General features: G+C 39.7%; 2 protein-coding genes across 2 annotated transcripts; both read right to left on the reverse strand.

Moving 5' to 3' along the window:
- Window positions 1–432: 432 nt before the first annotated feature.
- Window positions 433–4,167, reverse strand: LOC140929791 (growth/differentiation factor 8-like). The gene is made up of 2 exons (XM_073379497.1): window positions 3,664–4,167; window positions 433–3,179 (listed from the first exon to the last, which is right to left on the reverse strand). The coding sequence occupies exons 1-2, from the start codon at window positions 4,040–4,042 to the stop codon at window positions 2,419–2,421; spliced, it is 1,140 nt and encodes a 379-aa protein (XP_073235598.1). The 5' UTR covers window positions 4,043–4,167; the 3' UTR covers window positions 433–2,418.
- A 5,183-nt stretch (window positions 4,168–9,350) lies between these two features.
- Window positions 9,351–13,692, reverse strand: LOC140931209 (growth/differentiation factor 8-like). Its single transcript, XM_073380973.1, has 2 exons — window positions 13,369–13,692; window positions 9,351–12,198 (listed from the first exon to the last, which is right to left on the reverse strand). The coding sequence occupies exons 1-2, from the start codon at window positions 13,664–13,666 to the stop codon at window positions 11,453–11,455; spliced, it is 1,044 nt and encodes a 347-aa protein (XP_073237074.1). The 5' UTR covers window positions 13,667–13,692; the 3' UTR covers window positions 9,351–11,452.
- Window positions 13,693–21,006: the final 7,314 nt, after the last annotated feature.

Genomic DNA, 21,006 nt, shown 5'->3' on the forward strand with positions numbered 1-21,006 from the left:
CAGGATCCTGGATCTTTGGAGACATAAAGAGGTGACAGTCATAGGTGCCTTTAATATCACTCCAACTTCAATGTTTGGTATGTAGATTTTATATAAAAGGAATAAGCTGAAAGTACCACTAAATTAAATACGTTTAGCTATTTGTTTTCTTCAGAAAAAAAAGAACCTATTTAAGAAATTAAATAACCTAAATTTATGCTAATAATCATTTATGTTTAAGCAATAGAAAACGTTTTCCGTGTTTGCATAACCTGATATAAACACGAGAGGGGTTGGGAGAATTCGAGACAGTTATGCAAACCCGAGACGAAGTCGAGGGTTTGCATAACCGTCGAGAATTCTCCCAACGCCTCGAGTGTTTATATCAGGCTATGCAAACACAGGCAAAAAGTTTTCTATTGCTTTTATAAAATAACTTTCCCTAGAAAAAAACGCAAAACTCTTGTATGTATGGCACTGATTAAAAGAGGAATTCTTACCAGTCGCAAAATCTTGTCCACGAAGTCTTGCACGCGTAATGAGTTCTTGTTTTGCAAAAAGATGCTTTGCAAAATACGGAGTTTTCTCGCTTAAAATGTCAGCTTAAGCGAAGAAAAATTGACTGACCTTCTTTGTAACGATTTTCTATGTTTCAGCCGACGAAGGAATGGGTAAATAAAGTAAACTTGTCGAGCTTTGAACTCGAAAACTTTTTTAAATTTGGTGCTTGCGTGATTAGCGCGCGAAAAGCCAAACAACTTGACGCCACAACCATGTTTACATACTCTCATGCAAACACTGCTCTCGGCCAATCAGAGCGCGCGTACTATCTTAGTTATTTTATAAAAGAACCTGTTTAGCCTAAATTGAGACTGAAATGAAGGTTCTTCAGATTTTTTTCATTTATTGTTCTTTAACTGAACAAGGCTCGGCAAGCCAGCCTATACTTATACTTAACTTAGTTCAACCTACTTCTTTTCTTTCCTTAAGGGTAGCTCGAAAAAACAAAGGTAGAGTGATTTTACTTGAATCGTGAAACAGACGACTAACAAATAGTGGAAAATAGCAAGAAGTAAACAAAACAAGACAATGGAATTAGTGCGTTATAGTGCGTAATATTCTACTACCTGTTTCACGAGTGAAGTAAAATCACTCTAAAATCCGGCATATCCTATAAAACTACCTATCAAGCGCATTTAGGAAACAACAAAAGAACAAATTCAATACCCCATGGTTTTTTTTCCCTTTGAAGGATATCGTCAGTAATAGAATTAACTAATTAATAGTCCTATAGATTTATAAAAAGGTTTTTTAAAAAATTGAAACTGACTACTCTTCGCTAAATCGGTTCATATGTCGAGTTATGCCAAGTTTACCAGTCAAGATGTTCTCTGCATTAATACTTAATCAACCAAGAATACGGTGTCGTTATTTAAACGTTTTTATCAGCTATCAGCGCTATTGAGCCCAAAACGTACTACCAATTCATTCCATTCCAAAATTATCTCGTTCGTGTATTATTTAAAGCCTGATTGCTAAAAATACTTCAAGTGAGATCAATAACTCGATCCTTATGCCCACTTGATTAATTAACTGTTGAAGTCGATGTACTATTCCCGGGACTATTTGCATGAAATTAATTAACTCTTGGCCGTAGTTCGAGGAGGCCTAACCTCTCATAAGCCTATAGTTTCTGTTAGGTCTCCTCGCCACTTCTTTTTTTTACTTGTCCTATATAATTTATAATTTATAAATGGCTTTTTGTGCCATTTTTCGTTCGGTGCATTTGATATAAGCACTTATCGTTGGTTTAGCGCATGAAAGTTTGAGCAGCAGGGGTTGAACGGCAATTTCGCTTCAACTGCAATTCTCCATTACTCTTATTATTAGGTTACAGCGGCGATTTTAAATCACACCTAGAGGATCGCACTAAAGAAAGGGCCCGAAGTCAAAACAACTCTAAAACTTAAGTTAACAAAACAGGGCCACCCAACGTCAATTTTCTGAAAATATCTGTTCAGAAGACGATTTGAGATCTAGAATTTTCGGAACATTTGTTGTAAAATTTCTTGCTTGCCTATCTCTCCTAGGATTTTCGAACATCCAAAAAAAGGTATAATTGCCCATTTTTAACGGATTTTTACCCTAAAAAGGTCACCTAGAATTTTGGGAGCCTTTTCTCTGGCTGAAATTTTCGAAAAGGTAAAGTATAATTTTCGGATCACTAGACTTTTAGCTAGGAAATCCGAACGGATGAAAAATGTTTAGGGGATAAAATAAGCCTATATCTACCGTTTAAATACTAAAATACGTTTAGCAATGCTTTGTTTAAGTAGTTTTGAACTATATTCTCGTTGGGTGCCCCTGACAAAACTCACCGGACTACAAATTTATAGAAATTACCGGAGGTAAAAGCCTCAGACAATTATAACCTAGTAATCAAACAATGCAGTGACACGATTTCACCTGCATTTTTGGGAGATAAATGTACTCGGGAGTTCCATCTTCCGTCAAAATCATCAGTGACATGGGAAGCAGTTCATTTGGTCGACAACATACAGTTTGAAATTGATTTAAATTTATCAGAGCCTGAGCTCGCCACTGAAGATTGCCGTAGATCGATGATCTAGCGCAAACTCCAGCACACGTAAACGTGGTCAATACTCTGGGGGCCATGACAAAATTCCAACCGATAGCTTTAAAATCTATCTCAAACATACTCTTGCGGCAGCAGTTCCTTGGCTCGGTTTTATTGCATTTTCTTAACTGAAAAGATCTTCTTTTGCGGCTGACTGTTTTCTTTTCTTTTGTGTCGACAAGCAGGAAAGGCTGATTTGCTTCCGGGTCACCGTTAGTCATGCCACCCACCACAAGAGATTTGAGCCCCTTCGTTTCTATTTCCAAACTCAAATCTGACGTTCGATGCTGTGAGAACCATTCTTTAACCACAAAACTAACGTCGAAGGAGTGCCAACCAGTTGTGTTGAGTTGCTTCGAATGAAAACGTTCTTTGGCCATAACATCTCTTGCTTCTTTTCCTTTGAAACGCCTCCAAAGGACCAATTTGTACATTACTTGTTTATTCTCTCGACTTGATCTGGCTGCCTCGCTGATGAAGACCCATAATGTTGCGGATTTGATCTCAAGGCCCAGGTGTTTTGAACTCACCTTGAATATGTAGTTTTTTTCAACTTTATTTGCTTAAAAGGCAAATGAATTTTAAATTAAGCTGGCAACTGTGTTGCTATTGAAAAGAAAGAATATCTTGTTACCTTGACTAACACTAAAAGCATAACGCACCCATATATCTTAGAAAAAGAAACGCTTCAATGAGATGATGTTGACGAGATTATTTTCAGTGGTTTCCTAATACCTTAAATAGCCAGACATTAATCGTGGCTAGGGACATAGTACCCTGAGAAGTCGAGTTCTCGAACAATAGATAGCTCGTCTCGTAAATCCCGACAATAGTGTCTAGAAGTCAAGAATTAAATCCAGAACTATCAGGATGCGGGCAGAATAGAGACATTTTCAAGACCACGAGATGTGAAAAAATAGCCGGCCTCCCCAGGTCAGATTTATGAAAAAGTTTTCAGCGTTTTTCTTTCCGGAAGGAGAACGTTTACTAGCTGTGGGTGTAAAATACAAGCTATTAATTAACGCAAAATAAAAAATAAATCTCACCTTCTTCTGGGAAGAGAAAAATTTGCCTTGTTTTAGCGTAAAATTTATCATCCACTTCCTCAGCCAGGCGTTTATACTTTCTGTTTTCGGCTTCAACCAGGTTTCTGAGAATTTCTGGAATCTTCGGGGGTCTAAGACCACTGACATTTGGCGCAGTGGAAAAGCCCAGTTCTTTGAGCAGTTTTTTCTTGAATGACTCCACTAGGATCTGCTCGCTGTCAGATGCAGTTTGACCACGAAATCGACAAGACGAACCTTCGAAATGCAAAGAGAGGAACATGAAAACGACAAAAACTGTCATAAAATGGTCCATTTTCTTGAAAGTGAGTTGTTCCGGTTTAGGTCCCTGTGATGGCTCTCGTGGTGTGAATATGGTCATCAATTGCCAAGTCGGATGATAAATTCAGCAACCTTGGAACGTTTGATAGCGGAGTATCTAATGACATTAAATCTGCGATGATGTGGTAATCGATATGAAATACATGATGAAACAGTATACTCAATCCTTTTGTCCATACAACGAATGCTTATCATCTTTTAGAAGACACTAACTGACAGTGTTATCAAGCCAATTCAAAGATGCGATCTAGGAATGTACCTAATTTGCCCAACCCCATGAGAAGAAATCGTGCTCTCCTTCACGGAGAACAGTAAAATGTTATTTCACAAATGAAAAAAGTGGAAAAATTTGCTTTTTTCTCCTGCCATTCAAGTTCTTCATCTAGGGTTGTTATTTTCTGGAGCAAGTAGTCCATATGAAGCAGAATTTAATCGCATGGGTCAGTATTCCACGAGTAGTCACAGCAAAATACTCGAGCCACCTTATGTTTATTTTGCCGTGGTGGTAATGGAGGCCAGATCCAGTTGACAATAATCAACAAAGTTTTACACAGGGAGGCTCCGCGCCCAGGTTCAACCCCTTACCCATTTAATACCATTCAGCTCTAACGCTGATATCCATAGGGGCCCTGTATCTTAAAAAATTAATTTACATTAAGAATTTTCATGAACTATTACATCTAAAAATCCTAACAAAAATACATTAATAGAATTTAAGTACTACATTAAAAAGCCTAAAAATACAATGCAGAATCACATTTAAAGCTTAATTAAAATATGATAAAATGTCAAAGTTATGATAAAAAGAAATGTCTTGCTCGGCGGCAGAATGTTTGAATGTTTTCACTCTTCACAATGTTTAATGGGAGTTTGTTAAAAATTTTTAACGTTTGGTGGGGATAGCCTCATACCTTGCCTTGTGGAATAACTGTGAATGTTCGAAAATCTAGTAAAATATAATGACATATAAATAATGTCTCCCATAAATATAATGAAATTTATACAGTGTCTCCATATAAGATATATTATATATATAATGTCTCCAACGGAGTCCAGCAAAGTTGCGTGCTTGCCCCGACACCGTTTTTTCTCTACCTGTCAGCAACACCAGAAGTAGCTTTTGAGGGTGTTGAGGATAGTATCTGCATACAAGCTCGTCCAAGTAATTCTGACAAGTTTAGCGCTGCCTTTTCAGTGGGAAAACACGCACAACGCAGATCCTTTAGAGGGAAGTGCTGGTGCAGATGACAGAGCTGTAGCTGCCCACACTGCCAGAGATACCTCCCCATTTGGCCACAAGATCAACCGATAAAGAACACTGACTGCTTAAAAACGTTGATCCGGCTCCCGAGCCAGGGGCACCCAACGAGAATATAGTTCAAAACCACTTAAACAAAGCATTGTTAAACGTATTTTAGTATTTAAACGGTAGATATAGGCATATTTTTATCCCCTAAAAATTTTTCATCTGTTCGGATTTCCTAGCTGAAAGTCTCGTGATCCGAAAATTATAGGGATCAAAACTTACCTTTTCGAAAATTTCAGCCAGATTAAAGGCTTCCGAAAATTCTAGGTGACCTTTTAAGGGTAAAAATCCGTTAAGAATGGGCAATTATACTATTTTTTAAAAGTTCGAATATCCTAGGAGAGGCAGGGAAGCAAGAAATTTTACAACAAATGTTCCGAAAATTCTAGATCTCGAATCGTCTTCCGAACAGATATTTTCCGAAAATTGTCGTTGGGTGCCCCTGCTGAGCTAACAACCATAACTATCGACCAGCATGCCCCAGCTGGGTTAGTGTTCTGACCGCTGAATACCTGGGAAGCTCTATCTCCAAAAACGTTGCTAGCCTAGACAGTTTAATAATATACAGGATGGGAAATCCAATTGCTGCGTTTGGATAGGACAGGCTATGGAAAAACCAGCGCGTGTAAGGTATATCGAGCTGATGTCCTTTCCTCCCGGATCTATGGTGATGAAACATATATCATACCCAAATGAAGAAGTTCTGTGCTTATATGATGAAACATAAGGGTCTTAGTGAATGCTTCCTGATGCAGAAATCGGCTCCTCCGTGCAGGGTTACCATCAATGGCTGATATTCTCATTTAGAAAAAATTTAAGTGGCTGGGTCACGTGGATAGGATATATATAACAAACTACCAAAGCAGCTGTTGTACTCTCAGCTCTGTGGAAATGAGTGAGGTTAAAAGACGTTGCTAAGCGAATTATGAAATTGAGAACTATCGATCACAGCTGTTGACAGGAGAATCGCAACGACAGATCTACATGCAGGAAACTTATCCTAAGCTATGCTTAAACCTTAATGTTGTTGACGATGATGATAGGGCCATTTATACGAGGAAAAATAAGACGCGTCTTACATAAGATGCGTCTTAAATAAGACGCGAACTGGACCATTTATACGAGCATGTCTTATCTAAGTCTTCTGTATACTTAAACTTACTTTTAACGTGCAAGTTTATAATACGAAGATAGCAATTTGCTTAGTAAATATAAATTGTGATAGTTTAAAGTTAAAAGGGTCTACTTACATCAGCAGATGTCACACATTTGTGCAGGAGGTCTGCTATCGCCTTCTCCTTACATAATAACAAAAAAATCGTTTTCCTCCGCGATGGACCAAGTGTTTCTTTTTACCTTTAACGGCGTGCTCATTGTATTTGAGAGAAGAAAAAAATAAAGCAGAATAGGCAAAGAAAGGAAAACGCGTTGTAATTTGTAAACAATTTTTCCCCGCCAGTGGCCTGCCAGTCCACCGCGTGGCAAGCGATAATTTTCCCGCCAAAAATTAACGCATGCGTACTATGCGTTCGCGTCTTATGTAAGACGCGACGGTCATTCTATACGAAGTTTTTCTTGTCTTAGCTAAGACGCGTCTTATCTAGGAACAGGTGTTAAGGGCTGTTCTATAATAAGACGCGTCTTAGCTAAGTCGCGTCTCATTTTAGACGAAATGTGCCATTGATACGGAAAGTCTTATTTAAGACGCATCTTATTTTTCCTCGTATAAATGGCCATGATGAAGATAATGAGGAGGGGTGGGGATTCTAGGTGGGAAAGGTTTTGCTGCGTAAGAATGAAAGTAATCTTCCAGACTGGGACTCCATTGGTGGATCATTAATCCTTCAATATGCGCTCGAGACTCAAGATTTTACCAACAAAGTCCTACAAAAGCCAGCTTTTGAATCAATTAATGCAGTTCTATATCGCGACTAAGACTCATTTGTTGTCATTGACCTTGTCAGGACTACATGTAAAAACTGGAAGGTATGGTCCAAGAGCTAGAGTTTGGCCAGTGGAAATTGCATCGAAGCTGAAGATACACCAACAGCCTAAAAGACCTCAGAACTGTCCAAAATTCCCTGACCCTCAGTTTCAAATTAAAACTGCCTCTGGAAAAGATGAATGGGACCTCTAACCAACCCGTTTTCCTGTACATGAGACTGTCAAACCCACCCCACAATTCAACAATCCTGGTAACATCACTAAAGAAAACTGATCTCAAATTCCGACCGATAGTCTGCGCCTAGAGAACCTTTTAAAACGAAACGGCCAAGTACCTGGCCTCCTACTTAGCTTTCGCTCACTCAGAATGAATACAGCATCCCAAACCCCCACGGACTTTGCCAACGGTCTAATCAACAGAACCCTCACACAAACGAGACAAATCAAAATTCTTTTTAACCTGAAAGCGAACAAGCATTTACGGATCACACGTGGTCTAACAGGTGACTGTTCTTGCGATGCTAATTGTATCGGTGAAATCCTGGGAAATGTAAAGTTGCAAATCCATGGAGATTCCAATCCGTGTAATGACCTCGAACCTGCCCGTTACTCAGATGAGAATTAGCCTGAGAAAACGAGCGACACTTTGCGACACCACAACTGGTTTCCCAGCGTGATGACGTCTGATGAGCAAGCGCCGAAATTTCACAATGATGACGTGTTCACTATTCAGGTCCGAGTTGCGCTTCTGATTGGTCATACCGGGATGGAGATTTGTTTAAGCCAATCAGAAACATTACCCAGATCTTGATAGCCTTTCGAGAGCAAGCTCTGCATTTGGGATTCCTGTGCTCGTCCCGAAAACCTTTGCGATTTTATTGGCTGCAATTTCGCATCACGTGCAAGTCAGGTAACAGACAAAAGCTACTGGGTAGAAAGGCAAAGCACAAATTGATAGAAGAGGAAACCGGCGTTTGTGAGTTTGACTGGATAATTGGTTTGTTATGTTGCTTCGTTTTGAAGTTGCGTGTTAGGTCGTGAACAGCTGCACAGAATGTGATTTTTCTCCTGTGTTTAATTTGCCACCGAACCAACGAGTTCACAGTTGTCGAACCAATAGATTCACCATAACAAATCAAACCAACGAGTTCCAGAACCAGTTAGCTCACTTGTAAACTTACCGAGGGAAGAATACACTTGTTGCGAAAAACTATTTAAATATGAAATAAATATTGAAGCAATTTTCACATTGCAACGACGATTCTCTTGAATTTACAAACCGATTTCAGAGCGGTCATGAGGTATAGAATGGGGCGAATGTGGACTGTAAAAACGGCGGATTAGGTATAAAATGCGGACTACTGCCCGTGGTTAAAAACTGGGCTAAATATTTGTAGGTAAGGTAAAAATAACATTAAAGGATCGCTAAATAGCACAACACGTGGGTTACATTTTTGCATGCGTGCTCCTATATGTACTCCAAGGCATTAGAAATAGAGTTGTGGCAAGTCTTGGTCTATGACTCGATTACAGGGTAAAAACTACTAGAATTTCATCTTGACACCTCAAACGATTATCTTAATATATCTGTTGTCTGTGTTCGTTAAATTAAGGGTCGGTTTAAAGTATCAACCCGTATTGCCGCTACACTAGCTCAACTTCCTGATTCGGCGCTTCTTAGTTTCATATCTTTTATTGATTTAAAGCAGTAAAAATTAAATTCTGTAGTCCTTTTCAATTCATTCAGAGTTTCAGTACTTAGTTTTCTTTTTAGCTAACTTACATTTTCCATTTTAAAGAATTCTTTAAACTTTATTGACTGTTATGAGTTTTTTTTGTTTTTTCAAAAATTATTTGAGGTGTTCCTATAGTTAGAAAACTTTGATATTTAGACAGATATGATATTAGTTCGAGAACTTCTTCGGCTCATTTAAGACAACATTGCACTTCATTTGCATCAGTGTCTGCAATTCCCAACCAATGTACCCAACTGTCCAACACATCCCGCAGAAGCGCCTTCAAGGCGTTTTCTTGTTTAACACTATAGTTAGGGCAGTCAAACTGGATGGAAATGGATTGAAACTTGAGGAAGCTGGGCCAAATTTTTCACGTTTTAATGATATACCTAAAAAAAAAAATCAATCACTCCAATGGTGCTTTCTAATGACATCGGTTTCATATCTTTTTCATAACTCTACAGGAGCTTTTCGTTTATGGTGAAGGTACTAAGTTATAACTTGAGCACAGAACTGACCTAAAACAACAATATCCTAATTACAACATTGCCGTTCGAGTCGAAGCTTGTCGGGAATCTCTGTCAGATATAGAGTTGCTCGCGTACACGACAATTAAAGTGAAATAGCATGTTCGCGTGCTTAACAGTTCTAAGGGCCTCTTAAAACGAGCCCGGTTACTGGGACCAATTTCGCCTTGGGTTCATATGAGAAATTTCAGCCCGGTTTCCGAGATGAAAAAGGGCCATAGATCCTAGGGAAGAGTTTTGGCGAGAAATTCAAGGAACAAAGCAAATATGACGAAACACAAAAACTATGACTTTTGCGTCTACCATAGCTTTTTTAACCCTAAAGCTGTACCGATGGGATTCTTATGATGTGGAAAATACAGCAAGCAATGTGAGACGGTTGGAAAAACCGAGCCGTGATCTCGGGAACCGAGCCAGCTGCCCTCTCATATGAACACATCGAAAATTCTACAAAGGATTTAGAGGAAAGCGAAATATCGGACATTGCAACACCATGGACCAATTTTGTCTTCAGAGCATATTATCCCCAGGGGGTCTAGAAAAATTATTTCTCGGTGTTTTGTCTTAAAACAGGCTATAAAATAATGTGGTAGTGGCTTTTAAGGATAGGTTTTAGCAAGAGCCCATGGCTTCTTTTCCATCAATAAACTAAAAGTGTTACACCTCTTAATAGAGCGGTTTTCATTTGAGTGTCGAAAAGTAATTGGTTTTGCACTTTCTACACGATGCGATTGGCTTAAAAGATTCGCGCCACCTTTTCATCCAATCAGAAGTAAAACCAAAGCCAATTGTGACGCGCTCGCATGCATTTTCCCGCGCTTTGCGTCAGCCACATGTAATTACTTCGAGTTTTGATTGGTTCAGTGTATTGTCTGTGTCCTATGTGATTGGCCAGAGTAATTACTTTGGTTTTGCTTTTACGACACTCAAACGAAAACCACTCTAACTCACAACAGTGATTACTACTAAGTACATCATCACTGTTTTAAAACGGCAGAGGTAAGGTCTTACAAACATTGCAATCGAAACAGTTCGTGTGATGTATGGTTCAATTTGACCTGCAACCATGCTCCCCCGGGCATACCCCTGGGGATTTGCTTTTTTTTCTCTCCTGGTGGTGGTCTATTCCCTGGGAAAAATCAAAATTAACTTCTCTTTGACTTTGCGAAGTTGTGTTATTTCTCACCCAGTTTGCACGAAGCTGCGGAATTCACTCAAGACTACTTATTTTCAAGGGAATTTGCCAGAGAATGGATGGAGAAAAATAACCTATCGAAATGAAAGTCTGTATTTAAAGGTATGCTTTCAACGAATGTGCGCTGATGATTCGTACTTGAATCGACTTTTAATTTTTATTTTTTTGGCAACAGAAAAGAAAGAAATATTTCTTCAGTCTCGTTTAATTATAAGACGACTTAAATAGACTGCATATGAAAACAGATACAAGACTTTTAATATATATAGATAAACAGAGATTCAATCCAGTGTTCTTATAAAGTGCTCTACCAAGGAGGCGCTCAAAAAGGTTTTTCTTCGTTTTCGTTTCCAAATGTATTGTTCATGTTTTAACCATATTTTACATGTACTATCCTTCTCTAAAAAAACTTTAGAATGCATTTATAAACGTCTGCATACGTCTCGTTTTGCTTTTCCACAGAAATCAATATTGTTCTCAAAAGATGTACCGTATATGAGGTCGATCAGGAGCTCGGGGGTGGGGAGAGGACTGCTTCAAACAATTCCCTACCCCCCGGACCCGAGGGGCTGGACTTTTCCAAGGGGTTGCCCAGGGGGGTGGTAACAGGTCAAATTGAACCATGCATAAAACCCATTAGCCACGAAACAAGAAACCGCTAACTACAAATCACTGCACCCAAAGCTTGTGCCCATTCTTCTTAGAGTTTCTGAATTGAGGGGTCATGATCATGCGTGTCAGATTATATTACGCAGCCGCACTTTGCCACCCAGCCCTGGAGATATCTTACGTAAGCTTTGTTAGGGTCATCATCCTTAAAGAAAACAATTTTTTTGGTAGTAAATTCAGTCGGACGACAACAGGCGTGAGGCTGAAACATATTTAAGTTTATGAAAACTTGAGCCCGCGTCGGATTCTTGGCGGTGGCCGATTGAGCACACACTCCTTCGCACACATAGGTGTTCAGCACTCTGGGCTGGATGATGAAATCCAAGCCAAGGTCTTGAAAGTCGACAGTCATCTTATGCCCGCGACAACAATTTCTTGGCTCGTTGTCTTTGCACTCTGTGAGGTAATCACCTGATGATGATGATCTTTGCCTTCTGCTGGCATATTTCTTCTCTCCAGTGTTCACCACCAGAAATGGTTGTTTTGCCTCCGGGGCGGAGCCACTTATACCACCAACAACAGCTTTCGATTTCTTCGCCACTATTTCCAAGCTTAAGTTAAACGCTGGATACAGTGAGAACCACTCTTTCACCAAAAAAGTAACGTTCATCGAGTACCAACCAGTCCTGTTGAGCTGTTCTGAGTGGAAAAGTTCTTTTGCGAGGGCACCTTTTCCGTTTGCTTTGTAGCCTCTGTAAAGGACCAATTCGTATTCTCCAGCTGCCCCAGTGATAGAAACCCACAAGGTTGCAGATTTGACTTCAAGGCCCATGTGGCCAGAATTCACCTTGAATAAGTAGTTTTTCCCAACTTTATCTCCTTGGAGGTAAATGAGAAAATTATTTTGTCAACAACTGTAGTAACCGTCTGTGTAAGAATGTCTCGTTTCCTACCTTGATAATAAAATTTCATTCAAATGCATAAAAGCATAGCATACAAAAAATATATGGTGCGTGATAAAACAGCTGTTTGCCACCACCTTTTTAATTTTGATTGAAACACAAAGAATTTAAAGTGGTTGTAAATATTGAAAAATACCGATTATGACAGCATTCATGTTTTCATGTAAGATGAATGTGATCTCGTATATGTTATATACTTTGGGAAAATTATGCCACCAGCAACCCCGGATTCGAAGCCTGGTATGGGCAGACGCGATATATACAAGGGAAGATGGGCGACCGAAAGAGGAAACGAAATGCATTTAAAAATTGTCATTTTGTAATTAATTTTGCTTCTTTTTGCACAGTCTAATTATTTACTTCTACTCGATAATCAGTGTCATGAAATTTTTTTGATCAACAAAAAAAATTGTTTTAACCCTTATTGTTTTGCACTACAGGGCAAAATATAATCCCAGGAGCCAAAGTCCTCCTTGATAATTCTTTGCTTATTTATCAGTTGTTGCCGAATCCAGCTTTTTAGACACTTAACCATTGACGGAGGTCATGTCAGTGTTTGTTCCACTATGAAAAGAACAATGGAAAACTCAGCTAAACTTCTGGCAGGAAAAAAAAATATTTCTTTAAGTATCAGATTAAACCTTTTGTACAAAAGGAAAGAACTCTGCTGCACACCCCTATTTTTTTTTAGCAAGATAGACCATTAAGTGCAAAAGCTCCTGCGTGTCCTGTCCGTGTTTCGCTATTGTCTTGGGTTTCTAAAAAAAGTTCCTAACCTATGCGGTCGCCGCTCCTGGCCCCCATTTTTAAGCTACGTGAGTTAAACTTTTTTTCGGTGCTGCGGTTTGCTCAGTCTCACGCGCACAACCGAAATCACAATATTGTTTCAAATCAAGAACCACCACAAAAGAAGACTTATTAATACCCAGTAATAAATTCGTGGCTCGCTTAGAATTGAACCTTGGTTTTTGCTTGATGATTTTCCAATTATTGCACGATATTTTTTTCTTTTTTATCGAAGAAAATGTACAGTGGCTATTTACTGCAAACGTAACCTAGCCCTTAACTAACTAATAACTAAGCCCACCTTGAACGGGAAATAAGAAAATTCGTTTAATTTTTGCGTAGTCCTCTTGTTTCTTCAAGGTGGATTTTCTGTTGTCGGCCTCGACCATGTACCTGAGAATGTGTGGAGCCTTTCGGAGTGTAGTATTGCTGACATTCGGAACAGTAGAAAACCCCAGCTCTTTAAGAAGTCTTTCCTTGAAAGATTCCAGAAAGATTTGCTCGATGGCAGAAACATTTCGGTTGCTAACTTGCAACGAAGTCGATTCGTGGCTCAGCAAAACGATCGTCAAAGTGGCTAAAATCACCAAAGAGTTCATTTTGCTGAAGGAACTAGTTCCGGTAAAATGCTGATCGTCTAGAATTGTAGGGACTTATATTTAGCAATATGGGGGTATACATTACCTTATCTTTTCAAACGTGACTGATATAACTTCATGAAACGTCATACCTTATTTGTGTCATTGTTGTGATTGTTAAAGTACCTGCCTGGCGCCTTACCAAGGAAAACTCGAAAACTTGTATCCATTTTTTGAAGAAAACTTGCCGTTATTTAGAGGGGAAAGCACCTTTTCTCTCCAAGAAACGATGGGAAAATTCGTTTTTTTCTCATAACTTCCTACCCTTTCATATACTTTAATTAGTGAAATCCTAACGCTTTCGTATACCTGAAGGACCTGAAGCCTGAAGGCCAAGCCTCTCCCCTAGGCCAGTTTAGGGAGTACCTCCCCCTGGGAATCAAGGCTCCCTCTTGCATATTGAACTCTTCAGGAATCTTAGACGAACGTTTTTGCATTTCCTCGACTTTAGAATTCAAAGATTTCTGTCTATTTTTTTTCTCCTTTCTTACAGAAATCTCCCAAGCAAAGAAATGAGTTTCCGGCTCGGATACTCCGGGCAACCGAATCCCACGTCATGGCATAAATAAATTGATTGGTGTATTGATTGATTGAAGGTGCAGGCTGGCTAGAAGAAAAACAAACACTTGAAAAGTGATACGTCCACACGCGTGACTAGTATCTCCGGAAGTCTTTCTCGATTGAATTGACAAATCACTTTATTAGTACAAACAAACGTCTTATATCGTTCATATGATTCACATTTTCGAAATAAATAAAATTCAGCGGCTTTCTGTCTGCAACCAACTAATAACATTCCCACTAGAGTTCTAGAATTTCGCAATCAATTATAGAAAAGGTATGACAAATAGTATTAAAATTTTTAAAAACAATCGATTCAAATTTCAAAAACGATTGTCCCCCTTGACTCTTGTTAAGGGTTATCAAACGAATAAAAGTATTGTTGTTAGGAATTCAGATTTCAAGGTTTTGCTTTTCTACTTTAATTCTAGGAGAAATTATATTTGATATTTAGCTATATTAAGTATTCTAATATTTGTAAGTGATTAGACCTAGAAGCTCATTCTTCAGAATCGGTCTTATAGATGAGAAATAGTAAGGTATGATGAGTTAAGTTCATTACTTTTTACCGTAGGTTTATACAGTCCGCTGAGGTCAGTATGCAAGTCATGTTACCAAGCTACCATGAGAAAGTTTACACGTAATGCCAGATGATCTAAATATGAGATCTTTTAACTGAACTGAAAGCGAAGAAAACTGGCAAAAACGTATTTATGTTTTTCATTAGTATTATTAATATCATATTATTAACTTTTAATACAGACATATTTGGAATACCGATTTCTTTTTGTTATTTTTACCCGTAAAAGTTCAAAGAGCAAGGAGAAATGGAGAGCGAGCAATTGTGGATTGTGTTAAATAATTCAATGCAATATTTCCCACAAATTGTTTCCTCATAAAACTCAGACTCAGTAAGATCGATAAAATTTCTTCCAAAAAGTGGGATTGTTCTATGGCTCCATATAGGACAAAGGGCCCATTAATAAACAAAGTACAGCTAGCACCATTGATGGCCAAATCGCGTGAAAGAACGTATTCCAAAAGAGAAAAGTATTGATAAAAATCAGTGTGGGTTTGATCTAAGAAAAATTTATCGAGTCAATTTACTGTTGACAATAGTTTAGCTGATCTGGCGCTGCAATTGTGGCTCTACGGATTAGATTCAAGATCGGATAACCTACATTTTTATATCATATTAAAACCACGCGGTGGTCAAATCTGGTGCTGTTGACACGCTTTTTGAGAAAAAATAGATGCTCTGTTGATTGGCTAAAAAAACCTCGCGACCCATTTCTCCGCCAATGACCTGACCACCTTTGAGATATCTATCCGCATCAGCAAACTGATAACCATTTCACTTTGATTCTGTGACTAAATCAGTTTACAAATTATGTAACTCAAACGAATCAAGCTCGCATTACGTTGACCAACGAAAAATGCAAGGCAATATGCTTCAAGAGCGTCTGGAGATCCACATTTATTCGTGCATAGAAATAAAATTCAGACACATTACTGGAGCATCAACGCACATTACTCCATATTTAGTTATTTTGTTGTTTACATGTAATATAAAATTGCCTGGTGGACGGAGAAAGAGATCTGGTCTTTATTTAAGACATTTCAGAAACACGTGTTAGGTGGTAAGCTCATCACTGCTCAACGATAAACTAGAGAGCTCTGAAAGAAGACCTTTTTGAACGGAGCACGTCACGTGGAAGTGAACTTTTTGCTCCGGCGGGCTTTTAGCATTCTTATGCAATGGCTTTGTTGCGTGCAAATCGTCTCTGTGTAAGAGTAAACACGCTTGACCCTATTCCTGACCGAAAAAAATGTCATATTCCACACCCGTTTTCAGACCTGGCATACGCAGAAATTACGTCATCGTTACTTAGATTAGAAATCGAAAAATCCATTTCGAATCCTCATATTACTCTTTCTTTCTTATTCAGTTGCAGTTAAAACGACAAATATATTAATACATTCCGTAGTTCCCACGATGATCATACTCAATTCCAGACCAAAATGAGCGAAGTCTATGCCCGTTTTTCAGACCGAAACGGCACTAAAACCATAAACTTTGGGGCGGCATATACCTTATGGCTAAAATAAACAAAACACTATTTAGACCTGTTTGTAGTGTTGCATCTATGGAGCATGGAGGATACGAATAAAAGTGGTCTTATCAGCTAAGTGAGCAAATTCGTTCCCAGGGTCCTACTTACTCGACCCAGCGTAGGAGAGGACCCTGGGAACGAGGTTGGTGACTAATTAGGGCTAATTCATATTTTTGAAGGGACATTTGATTTGTAAGTGTGGTCCGAAATGCAAATGCTTGTTTTAGACTAGTTATTTCTCGAAAAAAAATCATCTTCAGGATGTTAAAACGTCTCGAAACACCTGGACAATTTGTATTTTGAATTCTTGCCAAACCTTAAAAACCATTCAAAATAGTCAAGTTCTTACGGCTTCCAATTTGCCTTTGATAAAGCTTAATCCTCGATGATATAACTACATAAGCCACCTCAAAAATGCTTTGAAACGAACGAGAAGCCAAAATCTTATTTTTTGTGGTTGTGTGGCAGGAAACGGAGTCTTAAAAGTACAAAGTCTCACTAAAGTGGCAGGCCACAGTTCAACTGAACAGGAAAGCCACAGATCGGCGGAAGGCACGCACAGTTACACATTACCTAGTGCAGCCCAGCCGGTTAAATGGTTGAATTTGAGTCTAGCCAGCAAGCAATTGCGAAAACTAGTAGGAACCTCGCCTCGCGTTTTTAAAAGCGGGCTTAATTTATCTCCCTCGCCCTTCCCTATCTTCATCTTTTTAGGCCTCCTTGTCCCGGCTGGACAAAAGATGGATAAACGCTATTCACCGGATAATTACCCTGGGGTTGCCATTGTACACTTTGAAGACCTACAACTAAAAAGAGCGTCCCTGTGGTCATTTTTCTCCTCGCCATGGCCACGTCAGTGTTCACTGCGACTCAGTCTGGAGAGATGATTGTTTGCACTAACATACGTGCAATCTACTGCAGTAGCCTGCGTAGTAGGCGCTCGGAAGTAACGGGGCGCGCGAGGGAGACACGAGCGGGCAAAGGGAAATGACTTTCATGGGCCTCTCGAAAGAAGGATTATGCAGTCTTTCCATGATGCATTGCGCCGTAATATATCATCGAATTGGTTTGTGACGTCATCACTTTCAAAATGGATGCATTGAATAATGAAGGCGCTCCCTCTTCCCTCGCGTGTCTCCCTCGCGCTTTCGGTTTTTTCTTGTACCCACTTCTTTCAAGCTATTAGGGAGCTTTAGCATCGACGACGGCAACGGCAGCGAAAACGTCAGTTTTAAAATGAATTCCCGTTTTTTCAATCTTTGTCGCGTTTATTTCAATTTGCTGAAAATGGCAAGTGTAGGCGAATTTCCCTGGAGTTGATTTCTTGAGGAACGCACTCAAGTTTAGAGAGAGAAAAAGAGATTCGTCGTCGCTTGTTTACGTCCTCTATAAAACTTGCAATTAGGCATTTTCACGTCGTAGTCGTGCAAGGACGGTAAAGAAATGTACAAAAAAGCGTGATGCACGTGCAAAATTGTTGTTTTGCGTAATAAACCTATTGCTTTTTTGACGTCCTGGTTGCCGTCGCCGTCGTCGTTGCTAAAGCTCCCTACTACTATACTGAGAAAACGGCTGATCATATCCCCAGCTCTGGTGCACACAAGCCAGACATAGAGAGAGATACTCACGTTTCTTCTGACCTTGAGCAAGAAGAGATAAATCTTCTCTTGCCTTGAGATATACATGTGTGTAGTGAAGAAGTAAAAGGGTTGTAAATAAAAGCCGGCGAGCAAGCTCTCCGGGAGAGCTATTAAGCCTTAAAACTATTTCGAACGAAATAATACTCAAAGAGAATAATTTAATCCATTTACAACATATCGAATGTAATGAAAACCATGATAGTGCCTAATTTTCGCCATTCTTTTTGTAGTCAAATAAATGTTCAACTAACAACAAAGTCAAGACATGTTTAAGCACTGTTCAGTTAAACAGCCTCACAGAGGAGCTGTCGCTAGAAAATTCACCTTCTAAATCCTTTTTGCCGGATGTACAATTCGTCTTACCTGTCAAGTGATAAAAATTTACCCTTGCGCTGCCGGTGGATAGCGCTATCCAGCTTTTGAACAACTGAGGCCAGAGGACTCTGGGGTCGAGATTGAATGAATAGCCACTCTTGTAAAGGCGCGAATCAATAAAAGATGGTTATACCCAGATAACCGTTTCGCGACCTTTCTTATATGGGGTCTTTGTCGGGTTTTCATATACTGCGGGAAAAGGAATCTCCCGAGGAAAATTAAGGTGGTTATTTCACAAAAAAGCGGCCAAACTCGGTACTCGCCGCGTGCAGATTGTTTTCTACGCACAAATTTTCACAGTAGCTTGTCCATTGGTCGTCTTTTTCAGGGATTCAAAACCCGAGATATAAAATATCTAAAACACGTCCCAGAATCCAAAACACTTCCCAGAATCCATAACACTTCCCAGAATCCAAAAACACGTCCCAGATCCAAAAACACGTCCCAGAAACACGTGTTTTGGATTATGGGAAATGTTTTTGGATTCTGGGACGTGTTTTTGGATTCTCGGAAGTGTTTTGGATTCTGGGAGGTGTTTTGGATTCTGGGAAGTGTTTTTGGATCCTGGGAACTGTTTTGGATTCTGGGAGGTGTTTTGGATTCTGGGAAGTGTTTTGGATTCTGGGAAGTGTTTTGGATTCTGAGAAGTGTTTTTGGATCCTGGGAAGTGTTTTGGATTCTGGGAAGTGTTTTGGATTCTGAGAAGTATTTTTGGATTCTGGGAAGTGTCTTGGATTCTGGGACGTGTTTTTGGATTCCTACGAGCCACTGTACATAGTCGCTGTTTTATTACTTTTAACGTCCACACATTTATTTCCTACAGTATTTTACTTTTTCTAGGTAAAAGGCCTTATCTTCCGAAAAAAAAGGCTCATCGTTTAAACCGCACCAACGACGGCGAAAGTCAACCAAGCAATGGGCTGAATAAGAAAAACAGCTCTGCAGGTGCAGCATACTTTTTTATACATTTCAAGGTGGTCGCTGCACGACTATCACGTGTCCCCACGGACGCCGCGATTCGTTCACACGCCGCCCTGGGACATATTTTCATGAGGTCGCGCAGCGAGCTGGCGAGCGACGAAGTCTCGTGTTCGTCTTGTTTCGCATAGATTTGAATCATGTTATAAATTCACGCGGGAAAAAAATGATTGACATATGCCGTGTCGGGATCGGCGTGAAATATCGCTCACTGTCCTATTAGTCAATTGTCATGACGTCACCAGTGGAATTTTCGACCCGTAAATTTCGCGCCAAACAGGTGTGAAAAGTCCTTTAAAGTGGCATAACCAACCAGGAAAGAAATAAAGGACTTTTAGAAAGACTAGAGATGACCTGGGCCATTACGTGGAACCAACCTGTATTTAGAATCAAGTTCTATCCAGGCGATACCCTGACTCCAGAGGTCCGTTCTCGAAATACCTTGGATGAAATAAACCGAAATGCTTTTTACGGTTTAGTAAAGCTCCCCAGACGCTGCGAGAGAAAAAAAATAATCATGCACCCAGGCAAGCAAGGGCCGCGCAGCGGTGAGATCACTCGCCTCCCACCAATGTGGGGCGGGTTGGAAAATCCTGGCGTCGATACGATACGTGGGTTGAGTTTGCTGTTGGTTATTTCCCTTGCTCCGAGAGGTTTTTCTCCGGGTATTCCGGTTTTCCCCTCTCCTTAAAAACTAACAATTCTAAATTTCAATTCGATCTGGTAACACACGGTCACGTTTTAACGAGTTCTCATGAAACTCCTAAGTGCTCCGTGGGTAAACAAATTACAATTACAAAATTTATTGAGACGACACGGGCTTTCGGAACTAACGTAAACACACGGTGAAGACGTTTTCGCTTTCATTCTGAATTTATTCCTTACAGAAAGATTTGCGACCGACGGTACGTTCTCGTGACCGTCGTTGCGCCGCTTTATGCGGCCAGCAAGATTGAATTCAAGGCGGTTAAAACCGCTTTTAACTATACAGCCTCAAACACAACAGTATTTACAACATAGAGCGGTTTTCATTTGAGTGTCGAAAAGTAATTGGTTTTGCACTTTCTACACGATGCGATTGGCTTAAAAGATTCGCGCCACCTTTTCATCCAATCAGAAGTAAAACCAAAGCCAATTGTGACGCGCTCGCATGCATTTTCCCGCGCTTTGCGTCAGCCGCATGTAATTACTTCGAGTTTTGATTGGTTCAATGTATTGTCTGTGTCCTATGTGATTGGCCAGAGTAATTACTTTGGTTTTGGTTTTACGACACTCAAACGAAAACCGCTTTTAACTATACAGCCTCAAACAAAACAGTATTTACAACATATCGGTAAGAGTTTCGCACAGGCAGCCCCAACATTTACCATGCATGCACAGTCTCAAACTATACGCCACTTGCACACTCCCATTATGCATCTTATTTGCCCCCCAAAATTTTGCATAACCTTTGTTTTTCATTTCTCCTGGGCATTACAGCCCTCCCAAGAGAAATTGAAAATAATGCTTATGCAAAATTTTGGGAGGGAAATACAGTGCATTATGGAAGATGTGAAAGTGGCGCACAGTAATTTTCTAGGACTTATAATAACTCCTCGAGTGGGGCTAATTTAACTCCTTACAGTGGTTTTAT

This window comes from Porites lutea, chromosome 3, assembly GCF_958299795.1.
Source record: "Porites lutea chromosome 3, jaPorLute2.1, whole genome shotgun sequence".
In the NCBI taxonomy this organism is placed as follows: domain Eukaryota; kingdom Metazoa; phylum Cnidaria; class Anthozoa; order Scleractinia; family Poritidae; genus Porites; species Porites lutea.